The sequence below is a fragment of the Microtus ochrogaster genome, chromosome X, assembly GCF_000317375.1.
Source record: "Microtus ochrogaster isolate Prairie Vole_2 chromosome X, MicOch1.0, whole genome shotgun sequence".
In the NCBI taxonomy this organism is placed as follows: Eukaryota; Metazoa; Chordata; class Mammalia; order Rodentia; family Cricetidae; genus Microtus; species Microtus ochrogaster.
In genome coordinates this window covers 17,139,637-17,160,647 of record NC_022026.1, presented here as the reverse complement: position 1 = coordinate 17,160,647, position 21,011 = coordinate 17,139,637, and the positions used below count along the sequence as shown (strand labels likewise).

The 21,011-nt window shown below is 37.4% G+C and overlaps 1 protein-coding gene across 3 annotated transcripts in view; it reads right to left on the bottom strand.

Annotated features, from left to right (window-relative positions):
• LOC113457438 overlaps window positions 1-20,544 on the bottom strand; it is a 61,026-nt gene extending 40,482 nt beyond the window's left edge. The window contains exons 1-4 of one of the 3 annotated variants that reach the window (XM_026784761.1): window positions 20,477-20,544; window positions 18,696-18,731; window positions 17,442-17,508; window positions 5,263-5,350 (exon numbers count right to left, since the gene is read on the bottom strand). In XM_026784761.1, coding sequence (XP_026640562.1) covers window positions 5,263-5,350; window positions 17,442-17,508; window positions 18,696-18,719 — 179 coding nt within the window. In that variant the 5' untranslated portion in view covers window positions 18,720-18,731; window positions 20,477-20,544. Of the gene's footprint in view, window positions 1-5,262; window positions 6,288-17,441; window positions 17,509-18,695; window positions 18,732-20,476 lie in introns of those variants that run through there. The other 2 variants (XM_026784759.1, XM_026784760.1) reach the window with 2 other exon arrangements.
• Window positions 20,545-21,011: the final 467 nt, after the last annotated feature.

The following is a 21,011-nucleotide window of genomic DNA, read 5'->3' as shown; positions in this document are numbered from 1 at the left end:
AGGTAACCCAGACCCAAAAAGATGAACATAGGATGTACTTACTCATAATTGGTTTCTAGCCATAAATAAAGGACATTGAGTCTATAATTTGTGATTCTAAAGAAGCTAAATAAGGAGGTGAACCCAAAGAAAAACATATAGTTATCCTCCTGGATATGGGAAGTAGACAAGATTGCAGGGCAAAAAATTGGTATCTTGGGGGTGGGGTGGGATAGGGGTAAGGGTAGATGGGAAAAGAAAAATGAGAAGGGGAGGATGGGGGCACTTGGGGAAATGGGATGATTGGGATAAAGGAAGGGTGGATATGGGAGCAGGGAAGTATATATCTTAATTAAGGGAGCCATCTTATGGTTGGCAAGAGACTTGAATCTAGAGGAGCTCCCAGGTGCCCAGGGCCATATCCCCAGTTAGTTCCTTAGACAGCTGAGGAGAGGGAACCTGAAATGGCCCTATCCTATAGCCATACTCATGAATATCTTGCATATCACCATAGAACCTTCATCTGGCAATGGATGGAGATAGAGACAGAGACCCACATTGGAGCACCAGAATGAGCTACCAAGGTCCAAATGCGGAGCAGGAGGGAGAACATGAGCAAGGAAGTCAGGACCACGAGGGTTGCACCCACCCACTGAGACAGTGGGGCTGATCTATTGGGAGCTCACCAAGGCCAGCTGGACTGGGACTGAAAAAGCATGGGATAAAACCGGACTCTCTGAACATGGCAGATAATGAGGGCTGATGAGAATCCAAGGACAATGGCACTGGGTTTTAATCCTACTTCATGTTCTGGCTTCTGGGAGCCTAGCCAGTTTGGATGCTCACCTTCCTAGACCTGGATGGAGGGGGCAGACCTTGGACTTTCCACAGGGCAGGGAACCCTGACTGCTCTTCGGATTGGAGAGGGAGGGGGACAGGAGTGTGGGAGGGGGAGAGTAGTGGGAGGAGGGGGAAGGAAATGGGAGGCTGGGTGGAGTCGGAAATTTTTTCTTTTTTTCAATAAAAAAAAAGAAAAAATCTAGAAACCAAACAAAATGCTATTATTTGTAATTAATCTGTTTGCCAGCTTGTGATGTTCGCTCTTAACAGTGTGGTGATGCGAGAGGCATGAAAAACGAAAGGAGGCTTCATGATCACTCCCACTAAGTGACGAATAAGGGGAATGTAGTAGAAAAACAGATTCTAAAGTTCTCAACACAACTACCACGGCAGATAATTCCTCTATATACCACTTGGCCCTTTCTAGGCCATCCGAATCAAATTTTCTATGTGTTTGGGTGCAGGGGAGGGAATAATCCATTTACTCATTTGCATTTGAAACAGGCTTATGTTTCAACAAATGAACAAGTGGTACAGTGAAAGAAAAACAAGCAGTCTGTATCTATTTGATCAGGTACAGGAAAGAGACTTTTTTTTCCCTTTCCTGTCTTTTGATACATTAGATTTAATACACAAATCTAAGAGCAAATCTCAAATGACTGAAATACTTATCCTTACTTAGGCAACAGGAAATTAACTTATCTTAATACTAAGACCATTGCCTCTCACAGAAACCCCACAAGTATGCCTTACATTAATCAAGCTAAGTGCCCTACATACTAAAATAAATATGGTGTAATTGGTGGCTTTTAAGTATTCAACAAAGAATGTTTTCATAAGTCCTATTAAATAATTGAAATCATAGCACACACATTTTTTTCCAGCAGACTTTCATAGAGCCCAGTTCCACTGGGGAAGCCTTCTGAATGCAAGCTTACTCCCCACAGAAGCGTTCAAGAATTCCCTCTTGACATAAAGTTTTAGAAAGATGAATTTTCCAAGCCCAATGGTGCTGAGGAGCAGAGAGGGAGCCATCAACCCTTTGGTCAGCAATGTAGAATGTATAATGTGAGATAAAGTAAACAGTCACTGTCTCCATCAGAAACATAAAGTACTGCCAAGATGACCTGGAAATCATCTTTCCGATAGCATATAGCAGCTTCAGTTGACGTGCTATTTTACCTCTGTAGTGAATGCTACTGCAAAAGCCCTATTTGCCCTGATAATGATGTTATTCTTAATGTTTCTATACATATGAAATCAGAATATACCTATGAAATCAGAATATAACTCTGAAATCAGAATATAACTGCAAACTAATGGTATTCTACACTGATGACACTGGGCCAAGTTATAGAACACTAGGAGTTATCACTCGGTGTGTGTGTGTGTGTGTGTGTGTGTGTGTGTGTGCGCAAAATCATGATGGCTGCAGTTACACTATGACTTATCCTAAAGATCGGCCCCCAAGTGAGTATTATAAAGCTCTTTCAGCAGGTTTAAAGTTCAAATCTGTGGATAAGGAAGCATTTCATGAGAATTTTCTACAAATGGATTTATCCCTAATATTACATCTTTATTACACTGGAAACATTCCATGTACAACAAGACACTCAATGCTTCAGCATAACGTAACAGCCACTTCTAGGTGTTGGAAAGTTTGAGATACTTCATTTGCAACCTCTGAGAGGCCTTCTCAATTCCACACTAGGAAACTTTCTAGGCGCTAAAGATTACTCTTCAAATACTTTTTATCCTGTTGGGGTCTGATTTGTTTTGTTTTAATTTTACCTACTTAAAATTGAAAATTCCCCAAGAAGGAATCACAAATACTAGAATAAGCTACTGATAACATCAGAATAGCAATATACAACATCTGGCTAGGACCCTAATTGCCCTTCCTTACGCTTTGAGAGGTTAGAAGGTCCAGAGCAATGTGTATGCTATTACATAATACATATAATGTGAATCCCGGATTTAAATTTAAACTTTCATGTCGCAACACTTGAAAAGGTTTAAAAATAAAACAAAATTAATTTTCATTGTATTTATTTAACTGAACAGAGCAAAATATCACCGTGCAGAATATCACATATTTTAAGTGTAAATACATGTTTTTATATCTCCTATGCTGACTGAGGTTGGCTTAATCAGTACAAGTGTGTATAAACCAAACAAAACTATTCCACTCCATAGATCAATCATAGAAGCATTTTCAGAAATTCAACCATGGTAACTAGCTCGTCTTGTAAACGAATTATTTCAGTAATGACAATGCTCTAGACTAAGCCTTCTGGGAGACAGTCTTGATTTCTGATGCATGAATTCTTCATGAGTGGGGATGGTATCAGAGAACCTACTCTCAGATGTTAAACTTCATATCTATTATCTCCCCAAAATGGCCCACATTAGAACAATTTCACCCAAAGATGCTAAAATTAAGAATTATATTTCCAGCTATCAATAATATTAACCACTAATTTGCTTTCAATAAAAAAGAATAAACCAAATGAGCAGCAGTATCTATCACTAGTGAGTTCTTTTAACTGTAAGTGGATGCTCTCCAGCACTAAAAAATGTTTATTCTGGCAAAATTTATGCTCAGAAAATACATTATTTTTTTCAATTAAATTAGTCTAGAACTTTTCTGTGCATATTGTGTAATATCTTTCCCAATTAAAATCAACTTTTATTTCATCTTAAAATTGTCTCATAATATAAAAATTATCTATATTACATTATAAAAGAAAGTGCTACTTAGTTTTTAACAACGTATAACCTTTTATATAATAACATATTGTTAAAAAGTTTAATTCTCTAGTTCAATAAAGTTCACTATGTACAATCAACAATTCCCATGAACTCAGCATCAATGTTTTAAAAGCAAACGCATATGTATTTGCCAGAGGAAGCTATCCATACGAACAGATTTGTTGGCTCATACGACACAGTGTCAGCTATGTATTACATTAATTTAAAACAACACACCAGAACTAAAATAATTTATTAATTCAAGTGGATAAAATCCATCACTATGTTTTAATCTAATATTTGCCTTATTATTATTCAGGAGGTAGTCATTAATTAATTTCTCTGTGGTTTTGATAACCACTCAAAAATATAGATTAATGCTTTTTTCATTAAAAAAATTAAGGTTGATATTCTCAAAAGTAAATCTGATTAGGCTGATTATCTTGATGTGAACTGTGCTTTTCCCAATTAAATTATAATTGAATATTTTCTGTGAAATTATTGCTTCAAATCTGTAGTTTCAAATTTTTATATTTTAAGTATGCAGCAAATTGAAAGCAGTTTATTCAAAGTATTGCTTTGACGAACACATTCTGATCTACGTATTTCAATTCTCCCAATCTTTACTAAGGGTGGTAGGCTAAAATGAGTGCCCCCCACATCAAAGTATAATAAATCTAATAGTCATTTGATAAGTATTCATAAAGCTCTTCTGATAAGCTTCCTAAAAACTGAAAACATTAATTGCTCCATCATATCCTTTCATAAATCATGGGGTCCTTTGTTTTCATGAAATTAAAAATAGTACTCAAGTTGTCTATTAAAATTTTACTTATTATTTTTTAAAAATCATAAAGATATTTTTAGTTCAATCATTTTTGGTTCTGTTTTCTGTTTTTCATTAGTATACATTATACGCAAGAGCTTTCGTGGACGCATAAATGTATAAATTGTGTTTTGCTCATATTTACCCAGTACCCTCTCACCTCCCTCACTTCCATCGAATCCCTTACTCTTCTCAAATTGTTCTATTTCTACTTTCACATCTTAAAATCCTTTTTTGAAAGAGGATCTTACTACATAGCTGGCATTGGCCTGAAACCGATGTTGGCCTAAACCTAAAAATCCCCCTGCCTCTATCTTCTAAGTACTGCAACTAACTACAAGTGCGCACCACCACTTCAGACTAAAAAATAGGTTTCTATAACAGGTCATTGCGTGTGGTTTTACTTGTGACATGAATATGAATTCTATTCATTTTTAATTATTTGCATGAACAAAGCTACCTGCGTTCTCATTAGTAAAAATGAGAAATAAGGGCTAGGGATGTAGCTCAGTGTCAGGGCAGGTTCCTAGTCTACGCAAGACATTTGGCTCTTTCCAGTGGAATAGAAGAAAAGCGGGGCATTAGAAATAATAGTCACCCTCGGAGCTGTGGCTTTTTCAAAGTGCTGTTAGGTGGCACATTTTTAGCAGGTATGAAGACCACTGCTAGAGAATGGTCTTGGAAAACCCAGAAAGAAAGGAAATGGGGCTAGGCTTTTGTGAAAGGTGAAATTTTATTTGATTACTACTTGCATTTCAGGATACAGAAGAAGCCACTAAAATGTAGTGTGTGCTAACTCATGTGCACAGTTTTTCAGGGTGTTAAGTAGTTAGGAAAGTGAGGTTATGCGCAAATACTGTACTTACTCACTTTGGTCACTAGGTGGCAAATGCACACCGTCCATGAAGCCCTTTCTCCATTTTGCATCGTGAGCTATCTCAATCTTCTCAGGTCCTGTAGAAAGGAAAATAATATTTACAGATGGGACAATGAAGATTCACTGGCATGGAACGATGCGGTTTAATTGTATATATACCAATAGCAGCAATACCAGGAAACAAATCTGCAGTCTCTTTGCCAAGGACAACAGCTAATTCTTACCATTTCTGAGAAAATCAGGAATGACCTTGTTCATGATTGTAGTCTATTTTTGCTAGTAAACTAATCTTTATTGGCATATTTACAAATATAAAATGTCTATGACAAAATGAAAATTCAATATAAAAATCTAATCCTATACAGCTAAACAGTTTGTATCTTTAAAACAAAAAAATAATGGCAGTGCCAACTGAATGCATGATATTCTAAGAACAATGCAAAGTGTTCCATTATACAAATTCTCCAAGAATCCTGAAAGGTAAGTGCTATGGATACTCCTATGTTACAGGTTGGGAAGGCAGGAAAAAAGGCCACACATCACTCAGCAAGTATGTGTCAGAACTTGGATGAAGATGAAGAATTCATTTTGTATTATATTTAAATACCTAACATTTAAGTATTAAAGTATGACATTTTGATGATGGATAGGTATGTCTATCTATATATGTATTTTCTTTATTTGCCTACATATATTTATATTTATATGCTTCTGTGTGAATTATATTTATGACTCTGTACTTATGAAAGTGTGTGTGCACAATCATGTGTCTTAAAGATATTTTTGGTAATTTTCCCACCTACATTTAATGGTATAGTCAACTTAGAGGGGTTGATAATTGTTGTTCTCTCAAAGAGACTAAAAACAATGGCAAAAAAAAAACACATTAAAACCAATGAGTTAGTTTTAAAAGTGTTTGTATGTCTATTTATAATTGGTCAGAAATCTATGTTTTCAGCTGGGCGGTGGTGGTGCACGCCTTTAATCCCAGCACTCAGGAGGCAGAGGCAGGAGGATCTCTGTGATTTCAAGGCCAGCCTGGTCTACAAGAGCTAGTTCCAGGACAGGCACCAAAGCTACAGAGAAACCTTGTCAAAAAAAGAAAGAAAGAAAGAAAAAGAGAGAAAGAAAGAAAGAAAGGAAGAAAGAAAGAAAGAAAGAAAAGAAAAGAAAGAAAGAAATCTGTTTTCACAATATAAATCCACATGTGTTTTGTGTATGCAGATCTGTTTCTATTTGTAGCATAAAGTCCTAAGGCATGCATCTATACACTCATTTTAGCATATACTTATTTATGTGTGTATTTGTCTGTTTGATGAACATCATTAAAAGCTTAGGAGACTATATGTAGACCACTTTAATGAGTATGTGCAACAACACATAGATTCATTAACATGTAAGGAACTATCTGTACATGTGTGAAACTGCAAGTCTGTACATGTTTGCGAGTGTATTTTTATGTGTTTTGTTATTTTTAAGTATATATGTACATCTCTTTGTGTTTAAGATATGGTCTACCTAGCCATTTTGTGAGAATATATGACATCTAAGTGCCTATCTGCATTTGCAATTATGTCTATGTAAATAAGTGCATTTATAGAGTACTGTGTGCACAAATTTGAAAAATTCTCGATGCATCTCCATCCAAGTGGGCACAAAAGCCTGCAGAACTGTGTCTGCATTCCTTATATTTATTTCTGTATAGTCTATGCATTCAATGTAGTATTTGTGTCTGTGTGGACATTTTTTGCTGACCACCTATATAAGCTTCCATGTCTGCATTTGTGTAAACACAGGGCATGTATGCATAAGTGTATTTTTACTTTCTTGCCATTAATTCCCTTGACTTGTATTTAACAACTTGTTTCATATGCATGTTTCAGTGTTTATTTACATATGTATCTTCACTGTGTACATATATGTCCATGTGAATATCTGAAAGTCTATGTAAGCATGTTGTGTGTCAGTACTAATGTGTCTACATGGAAATTTGTCAGCGTATTTGACCGGTACTCTTAAATAAACAGACTAGCTCAAAACAACAGATATAATTTAATAATTGAAAACGGGGAAACTCACACGACCTGTGTCCGGAAAACACCAAGTGCACCTGGATTCCCAGGTTTTCTTCCCTGGCCCCAGGCGGCCACACCCTAGCCAAATGTGATTGGCTGAGCTTCCCCATCAGAAATTAATGAATCTGTGTAATGCTGACTAAATTAATGCATATACATGTCAATGTTTATGTCTCTAAGTAGGATCATGAAATATGAGAACAGAGTATGTATAGCAATTGTGGATGCTTATAAAATGTATATCTTGATCTGTGAATTTGTTTTGTGCATGCCTCTATGGTATAAATGTCCATGAATATCTGCATTATACATATAACTATGCACAAAAGTGCCCAAGTATGTATCTTTGAAGCCATGCTTAAGAGTCTTGATGTGGTTGCACATATTTCTATGTCTGTGAACATAGGCTTCATAGATAAATCTGCTTCTGAGTGTATCTGTATATCTGTGTTTATATAGGTATATGCTTATGGAGCACTGTGATTGTAAACTGGCGCATTGCTTTCTGCAAGTTTATGAGATTGTCTATATACATCTCTGCACACCCTCTGTGCCATCTCCAAATATAGATATAGGGTGTACAACTATGATTCTTTGTACATGTCTGGGTTTATGGGAATCCATTTCTAGACATACATGAATCTTAGCACACTCTTATTAGTCTGAATAAGTTGCTATAAAATTTAAACATAAATATGCTTGTCTGCATGCATTTTGAGAGCATTCCTTTGTCTGTATGTCTATCTGTGTAGTTCAATGTTTCTGTAGATGTGTTTATCAATATGTAAATCCTTGATCAATATAACTGTATATACAACTCCATAAATATATGCATTACTATGCATGTAAAAATCTCTTCATGAATCCATTTTTGATTTGCTTGTGTGTAGAAATCTGCTTATCCATCTGTCACAGATATGTGCTTATGCATTTCTGTATGTATACCCAAATGTCTTGATTTGTGCATATTTATGTATACATGCATATTCATGTGTTTTAATGATGAGCAGAACTTTTTGTATATGTAGGCATGAGCATGTTCCTGCAGTTTTTTATCACAATTATGCCTCTGTGAGTGTGTGTCTCAAAGCATGTGAATACCATTATATAAAGATCTAGACACTGTTAGATTTTTCAGTGTGGTATGCTGAGTTTTGTCTAATTAAATGAATCTCTGAGTATGTCAAATGTGGGGCAAGTTGCTGTATGATGTCACATGAATGGTGTGGATTGTGTCTTCCTATGCATAGCTTTTGTCTGCATCGTGCTATGTGTATATTGCACCCATCTAAGAAAACAGTGGAGCTAGGTTAATTTCTTGGCTCATCAGCGCATTTCTATGTGCTAATACAAGGCTGCTAGATATGATTGGGCAAGTTTGATAAGGTGAAGTGAGTCTGGGTGCTGTAGAGATCTTCCTGTTGAAAAGGCAGTCTCTTTGTACTTTAGAGTAACAAATAGTCATGTTGTGTGCTGTCATTCTGATAAAAATGTGGCTCTAGGTGTTATGAACAAGAACAGGGTGGTTTGAAGAGTTACTGAGCTGGAGACCCTCTGAGGGAATTTCTTGTGTTGCTGGTCTATGCCTAATGGGGTATGTGTGTGAACTGTGAAATTGTGTTCTGCATTAAAGGGGGAAAGGGCAGCCTGCTGAGGTAATGCCATAGACTGCAGGCTGGCTCTATGATTGTATTACGAGTACTGTGAATTCGGTGTGAGGTCTAAGTGTTTTGTATAGTGCCACGGCTTTCATGACTATAATTTTCTAGATGAGCTCAAGTTCATTGCAAGTCATGGTCATTGGCTCTAGAATATATCCTCATGTTTCAGGGCAGATCCAGGTGTTGGAGTCTATGACTCTTAAGATGCTATGTTGGAGGAAGGCAAGCTTTGCATTTTAGACATGTCTCCATGTAAAATCAATAGGGATGAAGTACCTCAAGTGTGGGGTTCTTCTTGCATATAACATGTCATTTCTAGTGGTTTTGGTCTGTTGCAGTTCTGTGTATTATGGGGGCAAGTCTGCAATACATAGGTTAACTCAATGTGGTATGAGGTTTGCTAGGGTTCTAAATGAATAAATGTAAGGCTGGGGTGTGATGGAGTCTGTGCTATATTTTGTAAATTCAGTCTAAAGTAAGACACAGTTCTGTCTATTATGAGGCATGTCATTATGTAATTGAATGTATCATGAATCGTGGGCCTTTTTGTTAGGTGTTTGATGATTGCGTTTTTATGGTATGATATTTTTGCCCATTATGATGTCTGTGCCTTATTTCTTGTATATTAGTATCCTTATGTACTGTTTCCATGCATATGTCATACATTTCAGGTCATGTATTGATGTGGCATGAAGTGAGACTGTGAGAAAATTCTGCATTTTCAGGTCTGAACTTGGTGAAATTCTACATTGTTCACACACTCTAATATGGGCTTAGTCTGTATGCACGATTGAGTCCTAGATGCTTCCGAGTGAGTCTAGATATAGGAGAAGGCCTGAAAACTGCCAACCGTGGGGCTGTAAAGAATAACTATGAACTTTGATAGGGTAGTGTTGGGGGTGAGCATGTACACTAGAAATGCTGCCCAGAGGATGGGTCAAGAGTGTGTATGCATTCTGGTAGTCATCTAGATGTTATATTGATCCAAACATATTTTTAAAGTCAAAATACATTATGAAGATATGTGTCTTTGAGGCATATAAATGTATAGTTGGTATGTCTACATACTGTAGGACAAGCACAGATCTTGCTGTGGGAGTTTCTGTAAATGTGGAGTACCCGTGTCTAGCTTCATACTGTAAGTTTGGTTTCAATACTTTCTGTTTAGTATGAGGCAAACTTCTGTGTTAAAGTGTCAAATTTCTTATTGCCTGATAAGTGTCTGAATTTGGAATAAAGTTTGTTGAATGTAGACATCTTATCTTAGGGGGCTGGTTTGCATTCCTTGTAGGACATGAGCAATGAAAGTCTGGTTTGTGGGGCAGTATGAGTCTCACTGGGTTAGATTCAATATGCAACGTATCTCAGTTGGTAGTGGGTAAAGCGTGTCATGGGAAAATACAAGTATTACAGGGTAAATAAACACTATTGCTGCAGATTTTTAAGTCTTATGGAGGGAATTGCAATATTACACAGTGTATGTATATAAAGATTATTGAAGTCTTTTTTGATATGTTGTCCAAGATTTTCTAAGCAAGACTTTCAAAGAGCTGAGGGGTATTAACAATACCATATTGTGGAAAACACAACTGTATAATTGTGCTGTGAGAGCTGTCTGAACAGGTTAGGTCTCAACAGTTCGGGGAGTCCAGGTCCTGTGTGGTAGGCCAAGGTATGAAATGAATTGAAGTGATATGTATGTTAAGAGCTTCATCTCAATGTTTTTCAGCATTTCAGACTTCTGCTCTAAAACCAGTCTGGATAATGTAGAGGGGGAAGGAGTATATTACAGAGCTAGTCTGGTGCTGCAGAGTAGATCTGTGTCTTGTTGTTATTATTGCCATCATCATTGTTATCATCACTACTTACTTTGAGTGTATGGCCTTACTTAATAGCTGTCAGTATGTACATGTTCTGTGGGGCTCATATTTTTGTTGGTGAGACAATCTGTATATTGTGGTATAAACCTGACAATCTGGGAGCACATCTGCTCATCTGAGGTATTATGAAGGGAGTCAAGACATTATGGGCATTGTATAGCAGTGTACTGTAGATTCTTCTATGCTTTTGATATCAAGTTTCTATGTACTGTGAACCAGTTTGATATTTTAAAAGCAAATAACAATAACAACAATAATAATAAGTTTGTGGCCAGTTTGCAGGTTGTGAGTAGTGTTTTGGTTTTTGAGGAATTACCACATATTGTGGGTCAAGCCTAGGATTTTAAGCAAGTCTAGTTAGTTGGAGGTACTTGAATAATCTGTGATGTTTTCAGCTGTGCATGGCAGGCATGGTGTTATAGGGCAGATCTGAATCTCATGTAATGATCTGGATGTCTTGGAGTGGCACTTGGTCAGTACACTACAGTAAGATAGAGATGCGGAGGGCATGTCTATGCATCATAGTGTTTATGTGAACTTTCTCAATTACTTCTTTCTTGTTATTGTTTTGGTTTATTGTTTAATTGGTTTGATTTTGTTTGTTTTCAGACATGCTCTCATGCATCCCAGGTTGGTTTTGAACTCGCTGTGTAGCTAGAGATGATCTTGAACTTCTAATCCTCCTGAGCATTACGGTTACAGGTACATATCACCACAGCCAGCTTTATGCAGTGCTGGGAATGAAACCCAGTGCTCTCTTATATTCTACCTACTAAGCTACAGCCCCAACCATTGTCAGCTACATCATCACGAGACTATGTTTTAAGACTAGCGGATGTTGTCTGGAGATCATGTATATTATAGGACAAATTGAAGAAATTTAAGGAAAGGCCTGGGTTTCATGGAATTTGCATGGGGGAATGTATAACCGTGTTACAGCAACTCTTAATATGGTGAAGCGCACCTGGAACTGTAGAAAGTGTCCATAAATTATCCAGACTTCTAATTGCTTGGAGACATTTGCATTGTTAAGAAGGTATTTTCAGAGATACACTATTAGTTTGAGGAATAACTACAGGCTATGCCTGTATACTCCTGTTAGGGTTTTCTGGGGTGAACCTAGTGAGTCAGGTTATAGTGGGCAATGCTGGGTATGACAGGATCAGCCTGTGTGCTTCGCATGAGTCTGGGTGTTACAAGTTTTGGTGTCATGTGTGTTGTCCGGTTTCTTTACGTGTTGTGAGGATATTTTCTGATTGAAGTAGAGTATATCTTTACCTTGTTGTCCCTTTGCATATTCTTCATTGTTTCTTCTGATGCTGACCTAGATTTTATAGAGGTAAGGGGTAATTGTGTGGATACAGCCTGTGTGTTGATAGTAAAAATCTGTGTGTACATATATTGCAAAGCATGTCTCTGTATTGTGAACTTTATTCATTGATTGGCAGGCTAATCTGGTATTTGGGGTGTGATTATGTACAATGTGAATATTTATTCACTACATGACATGTCTTGAACTTCTTCATTACACCTATGTGCTACAGAGCATATCTCTGCATTATGTCTTGTGTAAAGTGTGCTTCTATGACAAAAATTACAGTCAAAAGAATGTATTCTATGCTGCCAATCTGTATGCTGTAGGGAGATATTATTGACTATGGGGCACTTCCTCCATGTTTTGGGATATGTTTGGCAGCTGAAAGTCAATTTACATGATATAAGGAATATCTGGGTGAGGTGAAATAGTTCTACGTATGGATTGTGTGTGTATATATATATATATGCATTATGAAATAGTTAATGTATGTTGGCCAATATACTGGTGTTCATGATGCACCATATTGTATAGATAAGCCAGTATTTCACTAGAACAGTATATTTGGATACTAGGTAGAATTTGTGTGTTGTAGGGCAGGCCCTAATTTCTGAGTTATGAAGTTAGTCTCTTCATTGTGGTAAGGTTTATATTGTGCCATGACTTCTGTATTTTGGAGAAATTTGTGTGCTGTGAGTTATTTTAAACTGAATTATCTGGGTTGGGAGTGTATAGAATACATAAAATATGTATGTGTGTGTGTGTGTGTGTGTGTGTCTGTCTGTCTGTATGTATAGGAGCATGTGTTAGAGCATTTGGTAAAAATTAGATGAGTCTTTATATGGATGAACTTCTGTATTTATGCACTGTATTGTGTGTACTACACAGTGTATCTAAGTGTCATGTGGTGAGTATCTATGCTGTGTAGACACCATGTATAGGTGAATCTAAACGTGAGCTAAATACAGTCAACACAGATGTAGTGGTCAAAGCATAGGTTGTGATTAGACTGTGTGCTTCATGGAGGACAGTGAATGTGTAGAAGGGTTGGTTTTAGTTGAATCTTACCATTTTATTGTCCAGTTTAGTGCATGTTAACAACAGCAGTATCAGCAGATCAGATACTGTTGTAAAGATTTTAGAAGCATTAACCCATTTGTTCCTCTTAACAGCTGTAGGTACAGGAATCATTATTATTCTAAATTTATAGGTCAGAAAAGGCATAGAGTGGTCAAAAAATTTTTCTTAGGTCATAAACTTACATTGATGTGTTAGGGATTTCAGTCTAGGCAGTTGGGGCTCTGAGTTCAAGCTTTGTAATAGGAAGCTGATCTAACTGCTGCGCACCAAACTTTTTGTGCACTCTGTTTTGAGCTTATGTGAGCTGAGGTTCACCTTTGCTTTGTGCCACATTGGAAAGAGTGGGTTGTGTTTTTGTGCTGTAAGGATGGCTTTGCTTTTTATGAGTCTAGTTGCTTAAATGCAAGCCTGAAAGTTGAAAATGACTTCGTGTAGATGCTGCCTTGTCATACAGATGTAAGGTATTTAAGAATATAATTGGTTAGAGGGATAACTCTGTGTGACTGGCTTAAATAGGCCTTAGAAAGCTACCCTTGGGGGAGGGGGCTGGGGAAAAGACTTAGTAATTAAGAACACTTGCCACTCTTGTAGAGGACCCAGGGTCAATTCTCAGCACGAAAAGGGAAGCTCACAAATGTCTGTAGCTCAGGTTCCAGGGGACCTTAAAACCCTCATCTGTCCTCAGTGGGTAGCAGGCACATATGTGGTGTGTGGACATACTTGCAGGCAGAACCCCCATACACGTGTATTTTAAGCTTTTACAAAAGTTAATTTGTGAGGTATGGGATATGTGATCATATATGTGGGGGTGTTTTCATATAGATCATATTTATGTGTAAGTAATGAGGTATGAAGCATATAGTTGTTTATGAGTCAAACAAAATAAAAGTAAATGTGTTATAGAAAGGAGATATGCATTAAAATATGATCCTCTAAACTTAGGAGTGTGAATTTAAGAACATGTTTGTGAATAGCAAAGAAATCCACATGCTTTGGAATAAATATTTGCGTATAATGGGATAAATGCCAGACAGTACACAAGTTTATGGTTATTCCACATATATGATATAATGTGGATCTTTGCTATATGGGGTAAATCTGTGTATTGTAGACCAAGTCTGTGTGTTGTGAGGGGAATGTGTACATATGAAGTGAGCATATGCATTATAGACCACATTTCTTAATTCCATTGTCAATGTTTACATTGTGAGTGGCATCTAGTTTAATGTGCTGTCTGTACCCTGTAGGGTATAAGGTATTATGGGGTATTGTCTGGATGTAGTAGGGTATTTCTGTATGTTCCAGGACTAATCTATGTACTGTGGAAAAATCTATATTGTTATATGGTTTTAGATACTTTAAACAAGCACCTCTACTTCATTAAAAATGGTGGGTTGGAAGGAGGTAGGTGATGGTAATGTAAATGAATAAATCTAACAGTTTCTAGCAGGCACTTTATTATACTAAACATAGCTTAGGTCGTTTTTTTATTCATGATAATTCTTCAAAGTAGCTACTACTGTCACCTTTGTTTTGCACATGAGTAAACCAAAGAACATAGAAATATACTTACCTGTGGTGATATAATTAGGAAAGGGTAGAATCTGGAGGCAAGGCCAGGAAGCCTGGGTCCAGAGGCCTTGCTCTTAAAGGATACCAAGCTGTATCTCTGCTGTAGGCCAGCATTGTAGCTCAATGATATGGTAAACCATGTCTGTCCTCTACAATGGAAATCTATGCAAAGTGAAGTTAATACATGTGCTATATATGTCCATAATGTATTATAGTACATATCTGTAACATGTTCTGTGTATATATGTCTACATGATAGGCAGCTTTTACTTGCATTATGAAGTGTTGTGATATAACTGCACAATGTAGAACAAATCTATGCATTCATGGGTAAGCCTATAACTTAAAGACATACATATTATGATTGCGTGTATTACAGGGCAAGTCTGTGGCCTGAGTGGCTTGTCTGTACATTTAGGGTGAGTGTCACTGTTTGAAAAAATTTATATGAGTTTTGAGGCAAGTATGTATACTAATAGTTGATTTTGTGCATTCTGGTAGGGTTCTGTGCATATGCTAGGTATATTTTGTTTTGTAGATAAGAGTGAATCAGTCTGTGTGCTTTGTAGTAAACCTGAGAGTCATTGAAACATGGGCTTCGTGTGTTTGGGGGCATGTGTCTAGACGATAGAAACACTGTAAGAAGTGATTGTGTGAGAGGAAATAGAAAATACATTACTGTTACAGAATTTTCAGCATTGTGACAATGGAGTGTAGTCCTCTGAGGTGTGTGTTCAGATCTTATAGTTTCACACCTGTATTGCGGGATAAGTGTGGATACTGTGGACCACCTTTGTGATGGATGTGGGGAGGGGCCTTGAGTACCTTAGAAGGTAATTCTGAAAACATGGAAGGATATTTTGGTAATGTGTGGCAAATACGTGCTTCTGAGGCAGGTATGTGCACTGCAGCTTTGAATTGTATATTTATCAAGAGATGAATTGGCACACTGTAGTGCAACTGTGCTATTAAATTAAAATCCTGTTTAACAAGGAATGATCTATGTGTTTCAGGGTATTCTACTGTACTGATATGTGATGGAAGAGTGAGCATGGTCCAGGGCTATGGGGAATGTCTCTATACCATAAGTTTAACACGTTTCATGGGGTAAATGTGCACAGAATAAGGAGGATGTGTAATGAGAGATAAGCCTGTGTCCTGTTAGATAAATACCATATAACAAAGATCATTCCATTTGTCAGAGGGAGAGTTTGTCCTTTGGGTGAGTTTTGGTATCATGGCAAGGGATTTTAGCTGTGTTGTACGTCTGTGTTCAAGGAGAAACGATGTACACTATGGGATGCTGCTGTGGTGTGGACAGTCTGTGCTCTGTGGTGAAGGTTCCCATGATGTGACAAGAATCTGTGTGTTGTGGGCAAGGCTACATGGTCTTGCAAGTGTTAGTGTGACGTGAGGGAGGTCTGTTTCCCATGAACTTCACCAGCCAGGAGTTCAGTTGGTGGAGCACACATGGGGTGATTGTGCTGTAGGGAGAGACTTGCTGTGCTGAGTACTTATGTGTTCTGGGGGGAATCTATGTGCTCTGGGAAGCAATCTGTGTGGGATAAATGAGGTCTGTATACATTATGCATTCTTGACAGGATCCGTGGGATGTAAAGGTGAGCTACAGTGTTGAGATACAGGCACTGTATCCATGGTGAGACAAGAATCATCGTGTGGGGCTGATAAAGGTCCTTTAGCTTGGTCTCTGTGTGGAAGAGAACCTATTCTGATATAAAAGAGCCCAGTGACATGGAAGGTATGTAATAAGGGGCAAATGTATTTACTGTAGTATGTGTTAATGAGCTTCAGGGGGTAGTGCAACATTCTGTTGCAGGGCATCTGTGTGCTACATGAGAGGTGTCTACATTCTGTTGGGTTAAATGTGTCTCTCATTTGGTCAGTAAAAGCATTAGGATAAGCTAGTGTACCGCGCAGGCACAAGTCTGGTTCCAACAGTTTTCCTTTAACATCTACAAATAACAATAAATAACACCTTTAATAGTTAATATGTACCACTTTTCTTAAATATGTTGTTACTATTCCCATTTCACAGCTGAAGAACCCGAGGCCCAGGAAGTCTAAAACTGTTCTGTGGTCATGCGACTGGCAAGAAAGAGATGGAGGTTTGAATCCAGGCCGTCTCTTTCCTATAGCCACACAAGAATATCTGGGAACTTAATAATTGGAAAAATGTCATGGTCACTGGTGAAACTACTGGCTGCAGTTGTACTGGAAGAGAAAAGAGAGAATTTCAAAGTCTTCTGAGGATTTTTTAAATGTAATGCTCTGTGTACCGTAACAGTCTCAGCTTAGGGAGAAAAAAACTGATGTCATGTCTATGGAATACCTCTTCCAGCCTCTGTGGATCCCCAAGATTCCTCCCAAGGCCCCACAGCTGCATTCTGCCACTGCAGATGAGGCAATACGCATGCTCTGGTGAGGTCCTGTTGCCAGGGAAACCAGCCTCAGTCATAAACAAATCATAGCCTAATGTCGCAAGTCAGGAAATGACTGGAGCTGTGTCTATGAGTCAAAAGAGTACCTTGCAGTAACAGCAGGCAAAGAAAGCAGCTGCTACTTACCTCCCTTTCCTTCCAAAGTCAGAGAAGACGAGTGCTTTGAAGTCGCTGGGTGGGGGAAAACGCTGTGCTGGAGAGTAAGGGGTACAACAGAGAACAGCAGGTGATTTTTAACTGTCAAATACTTCTGTTACTATTTAACTTACCTCCTACTAAAAGTCTCCATGTTTTGTGTCTTGACCCTTCCACTTGCAGTAAAAAGAAATGGACCATAGCCATGTTTTCGTGTCTCAAGAGATAATGACAGTGGTAGCAAGTACCAAAACTCACCTCCATCCTTTAAATTCTGAGATCATTGTACTGCTAGCAACATAATTGAAAACGTTTCTTCATCTCATACATTTCTTACATTTCCCTCTTATTTCTCTCTAGAAAATTCCAGGAACTGAATCCACACAGCTTTACCTCTCTAAATACCTGAAGAACAGAAAAACCTTAGGACAAGCATTAATCCCTGAAGTACTTTTTAAACGCACAACTGGAATGTCAAGAGCATCCAAAAGGAATACCATCTGGAGCAGTATTCTATGTCATTGGACTCCTTAACTTCTAATTCGTAAAAAATAATTATTAAGATTTTTAACTATTTAACATATACACACACACACACACACACAAACACACATAACATATATGCATTACATATATAACCTGTTTGAAAATACCTGTTCTAAACTACATAGAACTAGGATTCTTGAAAGGCAAAAATATAAACACAGTGCTTTAGCAGGCTAATGGATGTAGCAAGAAGGTAAAAGTACTATAATGGAATGTAACCATCTTGAGTAGAGAGAAAATGGCCGACCTTTGGAAAGCTACACCTTATCTAATGGGAGAACAGCTGTTGACACATCACATCAGTGGAAGAAGGTTGTGTTATTCAGTTCACAATGCTGAAACCATTGGCAACCTATCTGGAAAAGGCACAAAATTAGATTCTATTTTATACTACACATTTAAAATGAATACTATACAGATTACAGAGTTAATTGTAAAAGAAATTAATTAATTAAATTTCCAGAGAAAATACAGGTGAATGTTTATGTGGAGGAATACCTCAAAAAAGAAAGAAAACATAAAAATAAACTGACGGGCAGAGGTATTTAAAAGATAAGGCAGTAATGTGTCCCCAAAATTGCCATTATAAGTGACAAAACTATATATGCAAATAATGACTTGAGAGTGTTTTAATCACATATTTTAAACAAACTAAGCAAGATGTTTTGACAAGAGAAGAAACCTGAAACTGATCCATACCCATATGATCCATGAAATCCACATCTGAATTTTTTCCTAGGGGGGAAAGAACAGAAGGGTGCACAAAGATTTATGTAGAAATATATTCCTTAAATCATTATAGCAAAAAGCACATTTATACATTTATTATTTGGAATGTGATCACTGCCATGAGATCAAAAATTATGTATTCCTGAAACACATTCTTGTGAGATACTTTAAAATATAAAAATTATTTATAAAAATACGTGTAATGAATAAAGCAGAATAAAGACTTCACATCTGATCATTATTTTGTATTAAATATGCATTTCTGTGCATATATTTGTATATATACAGAGAAAAGTGACTGACAGCAATATGCTAAGGTTATGGCATTGTGCATAATCTTTATAGTCATCTTTTAATTTTTCCAAGTTCTGTACAATACTGTCTTTTTATAATAAAGGAAGAGCCAACACTATAATGAGATACTTTAATAAACATAGGAAAGCTCTGAGATTGCGGAAAAGAAAGTCTAGGAACAAAGACAATAAAAAGTAAGAATTAAATAAATAGCAATGGAACATTACACAAAATTAACTCATGATCTACCACAGCATGATTCCAGCATTATTTGCATGTTAGGATGTATAGAATTTCTTATACAAGATGGAGTCCTGAAAATTTTTCTTCACTACACCAGAGAATGGTCACATGTCCCTGGATGCGTCAGTCACCCTTTGCCGCAGTGCTCTCCTGATGTCCCCCCCCCCACCACACACCTTCATCATGCAGGCTCCCTTTCCCTGAAAACTATGACCCCAGCAGACATGTTTAATTTGGGGAATGGTTTATCTTCAGAGACTTTCAAATAAGCTTTTTCATTCTCATATTCCTCTCTGATCTTCGTTTTGTTATCTAACTCGAAAGCCCAGCTTCCCTTCCCTTTTCCTCTTCCCTTTGGGTCATGTGTCAAAACCAATCTGAATTTTAAAAAAAATTGAAAATACACGACTTCACCTCTTTTTCTGTTTCCTTGCAGTAACCAACCTAAAAGAGTACACACAATTTCAGAGATATTGAGAAACAAACAAAATGTTGTATCCATAGGAATCTCTGCTAAATTCTCACATTCCTTTTCAAAAAAAAAAAAAAGCACCGAGAACATTCTATCTCTACTGTACAGCATGACATGCAAAAAGCAAATGTATTTTACAAATGAAGGCAGAGTCATAATATTTGTTATTTCTTTTTCATTATTTTCACCCTACAACCAAATCTTCCCCATTCAATACACATTCATCTCTCCTACAAAGCAACCAGTCGTAATATTATTACAGTCTGCCCTCTTCATTTCCTTTCCTACGCAGACATGTCACCGCACCATCTTCTTAATTAAAAACAAGTAGAGTACGCTATCCTATCCTCCAATGCAAAATATTCTCCCCACAGAAATAAAATAAACCATATCCAAAAAAAAGCCTGAATAATGAATCAAAACTATCATGTCATCATGCCTAATTCAAACATCATAAAGCTGAGAATACCTTCAAAAAATCTTATTTTGGGGAGCATCTTACGAAATTTTCTATTTTTATGTGTTCTTATTTTCTTCTATCGAGTCATTCATCATTTAGAAAGCAAGCTTTAAACTAGGAAAGTGACCATGTAATCTTTAGAATATAACCTATTTTCTTGGTGCTACAGACTAGGCAAATTCCTCCACAGTTCTATGCTATCTTGTTTCATCAAAACGTGTCACTTGCTTTAGAAAGCGGAGCTTTAACAACTATTTTATGAGAGCTTTCTCTGCTACTTACCAGTTGCGTGCTGTCTCTCCATCAGCTCCGAGGCTGTCGCACTGAAGGAGTGGGAGGGGAAAACAGCAGCGCAACAGCCTCTTGAAAATAAACTGCGCTGTGAAGAAGGGATTAGACCAATGACAAGAAATGAAATGCCTTAAGATTCTCCTCCCAAATCCTCGGAAAACATCAGGTCATGCTAAACACTGCATGCTAAAATTCATGTGCTCAACAAAGGACAGATTTTAATGGCCCAACTTCGGACACAGAACACACTTTAATTACCTTGATTTTCAGTGGAACCCCCACAGTAGCCTGGGCTTTTGGCTCTCCCGTCTCCTAGCAACATTCTCGCATTAATACACTTTTCCCGCAGTAGTCCTATTAGACATCAGAGAACACTGACAAGGTCTAGCTTCTTCGGAGGCCCACTACTAGATTCTGTTACTCAATATACATTCTCCTGTAGGGAAGTAACATGAAAAGTGAGTGAAGAACTCATCCACAGGAAAAAAAAATATATAAATCGCATTTCAAAGTAGAAAGCAGATCA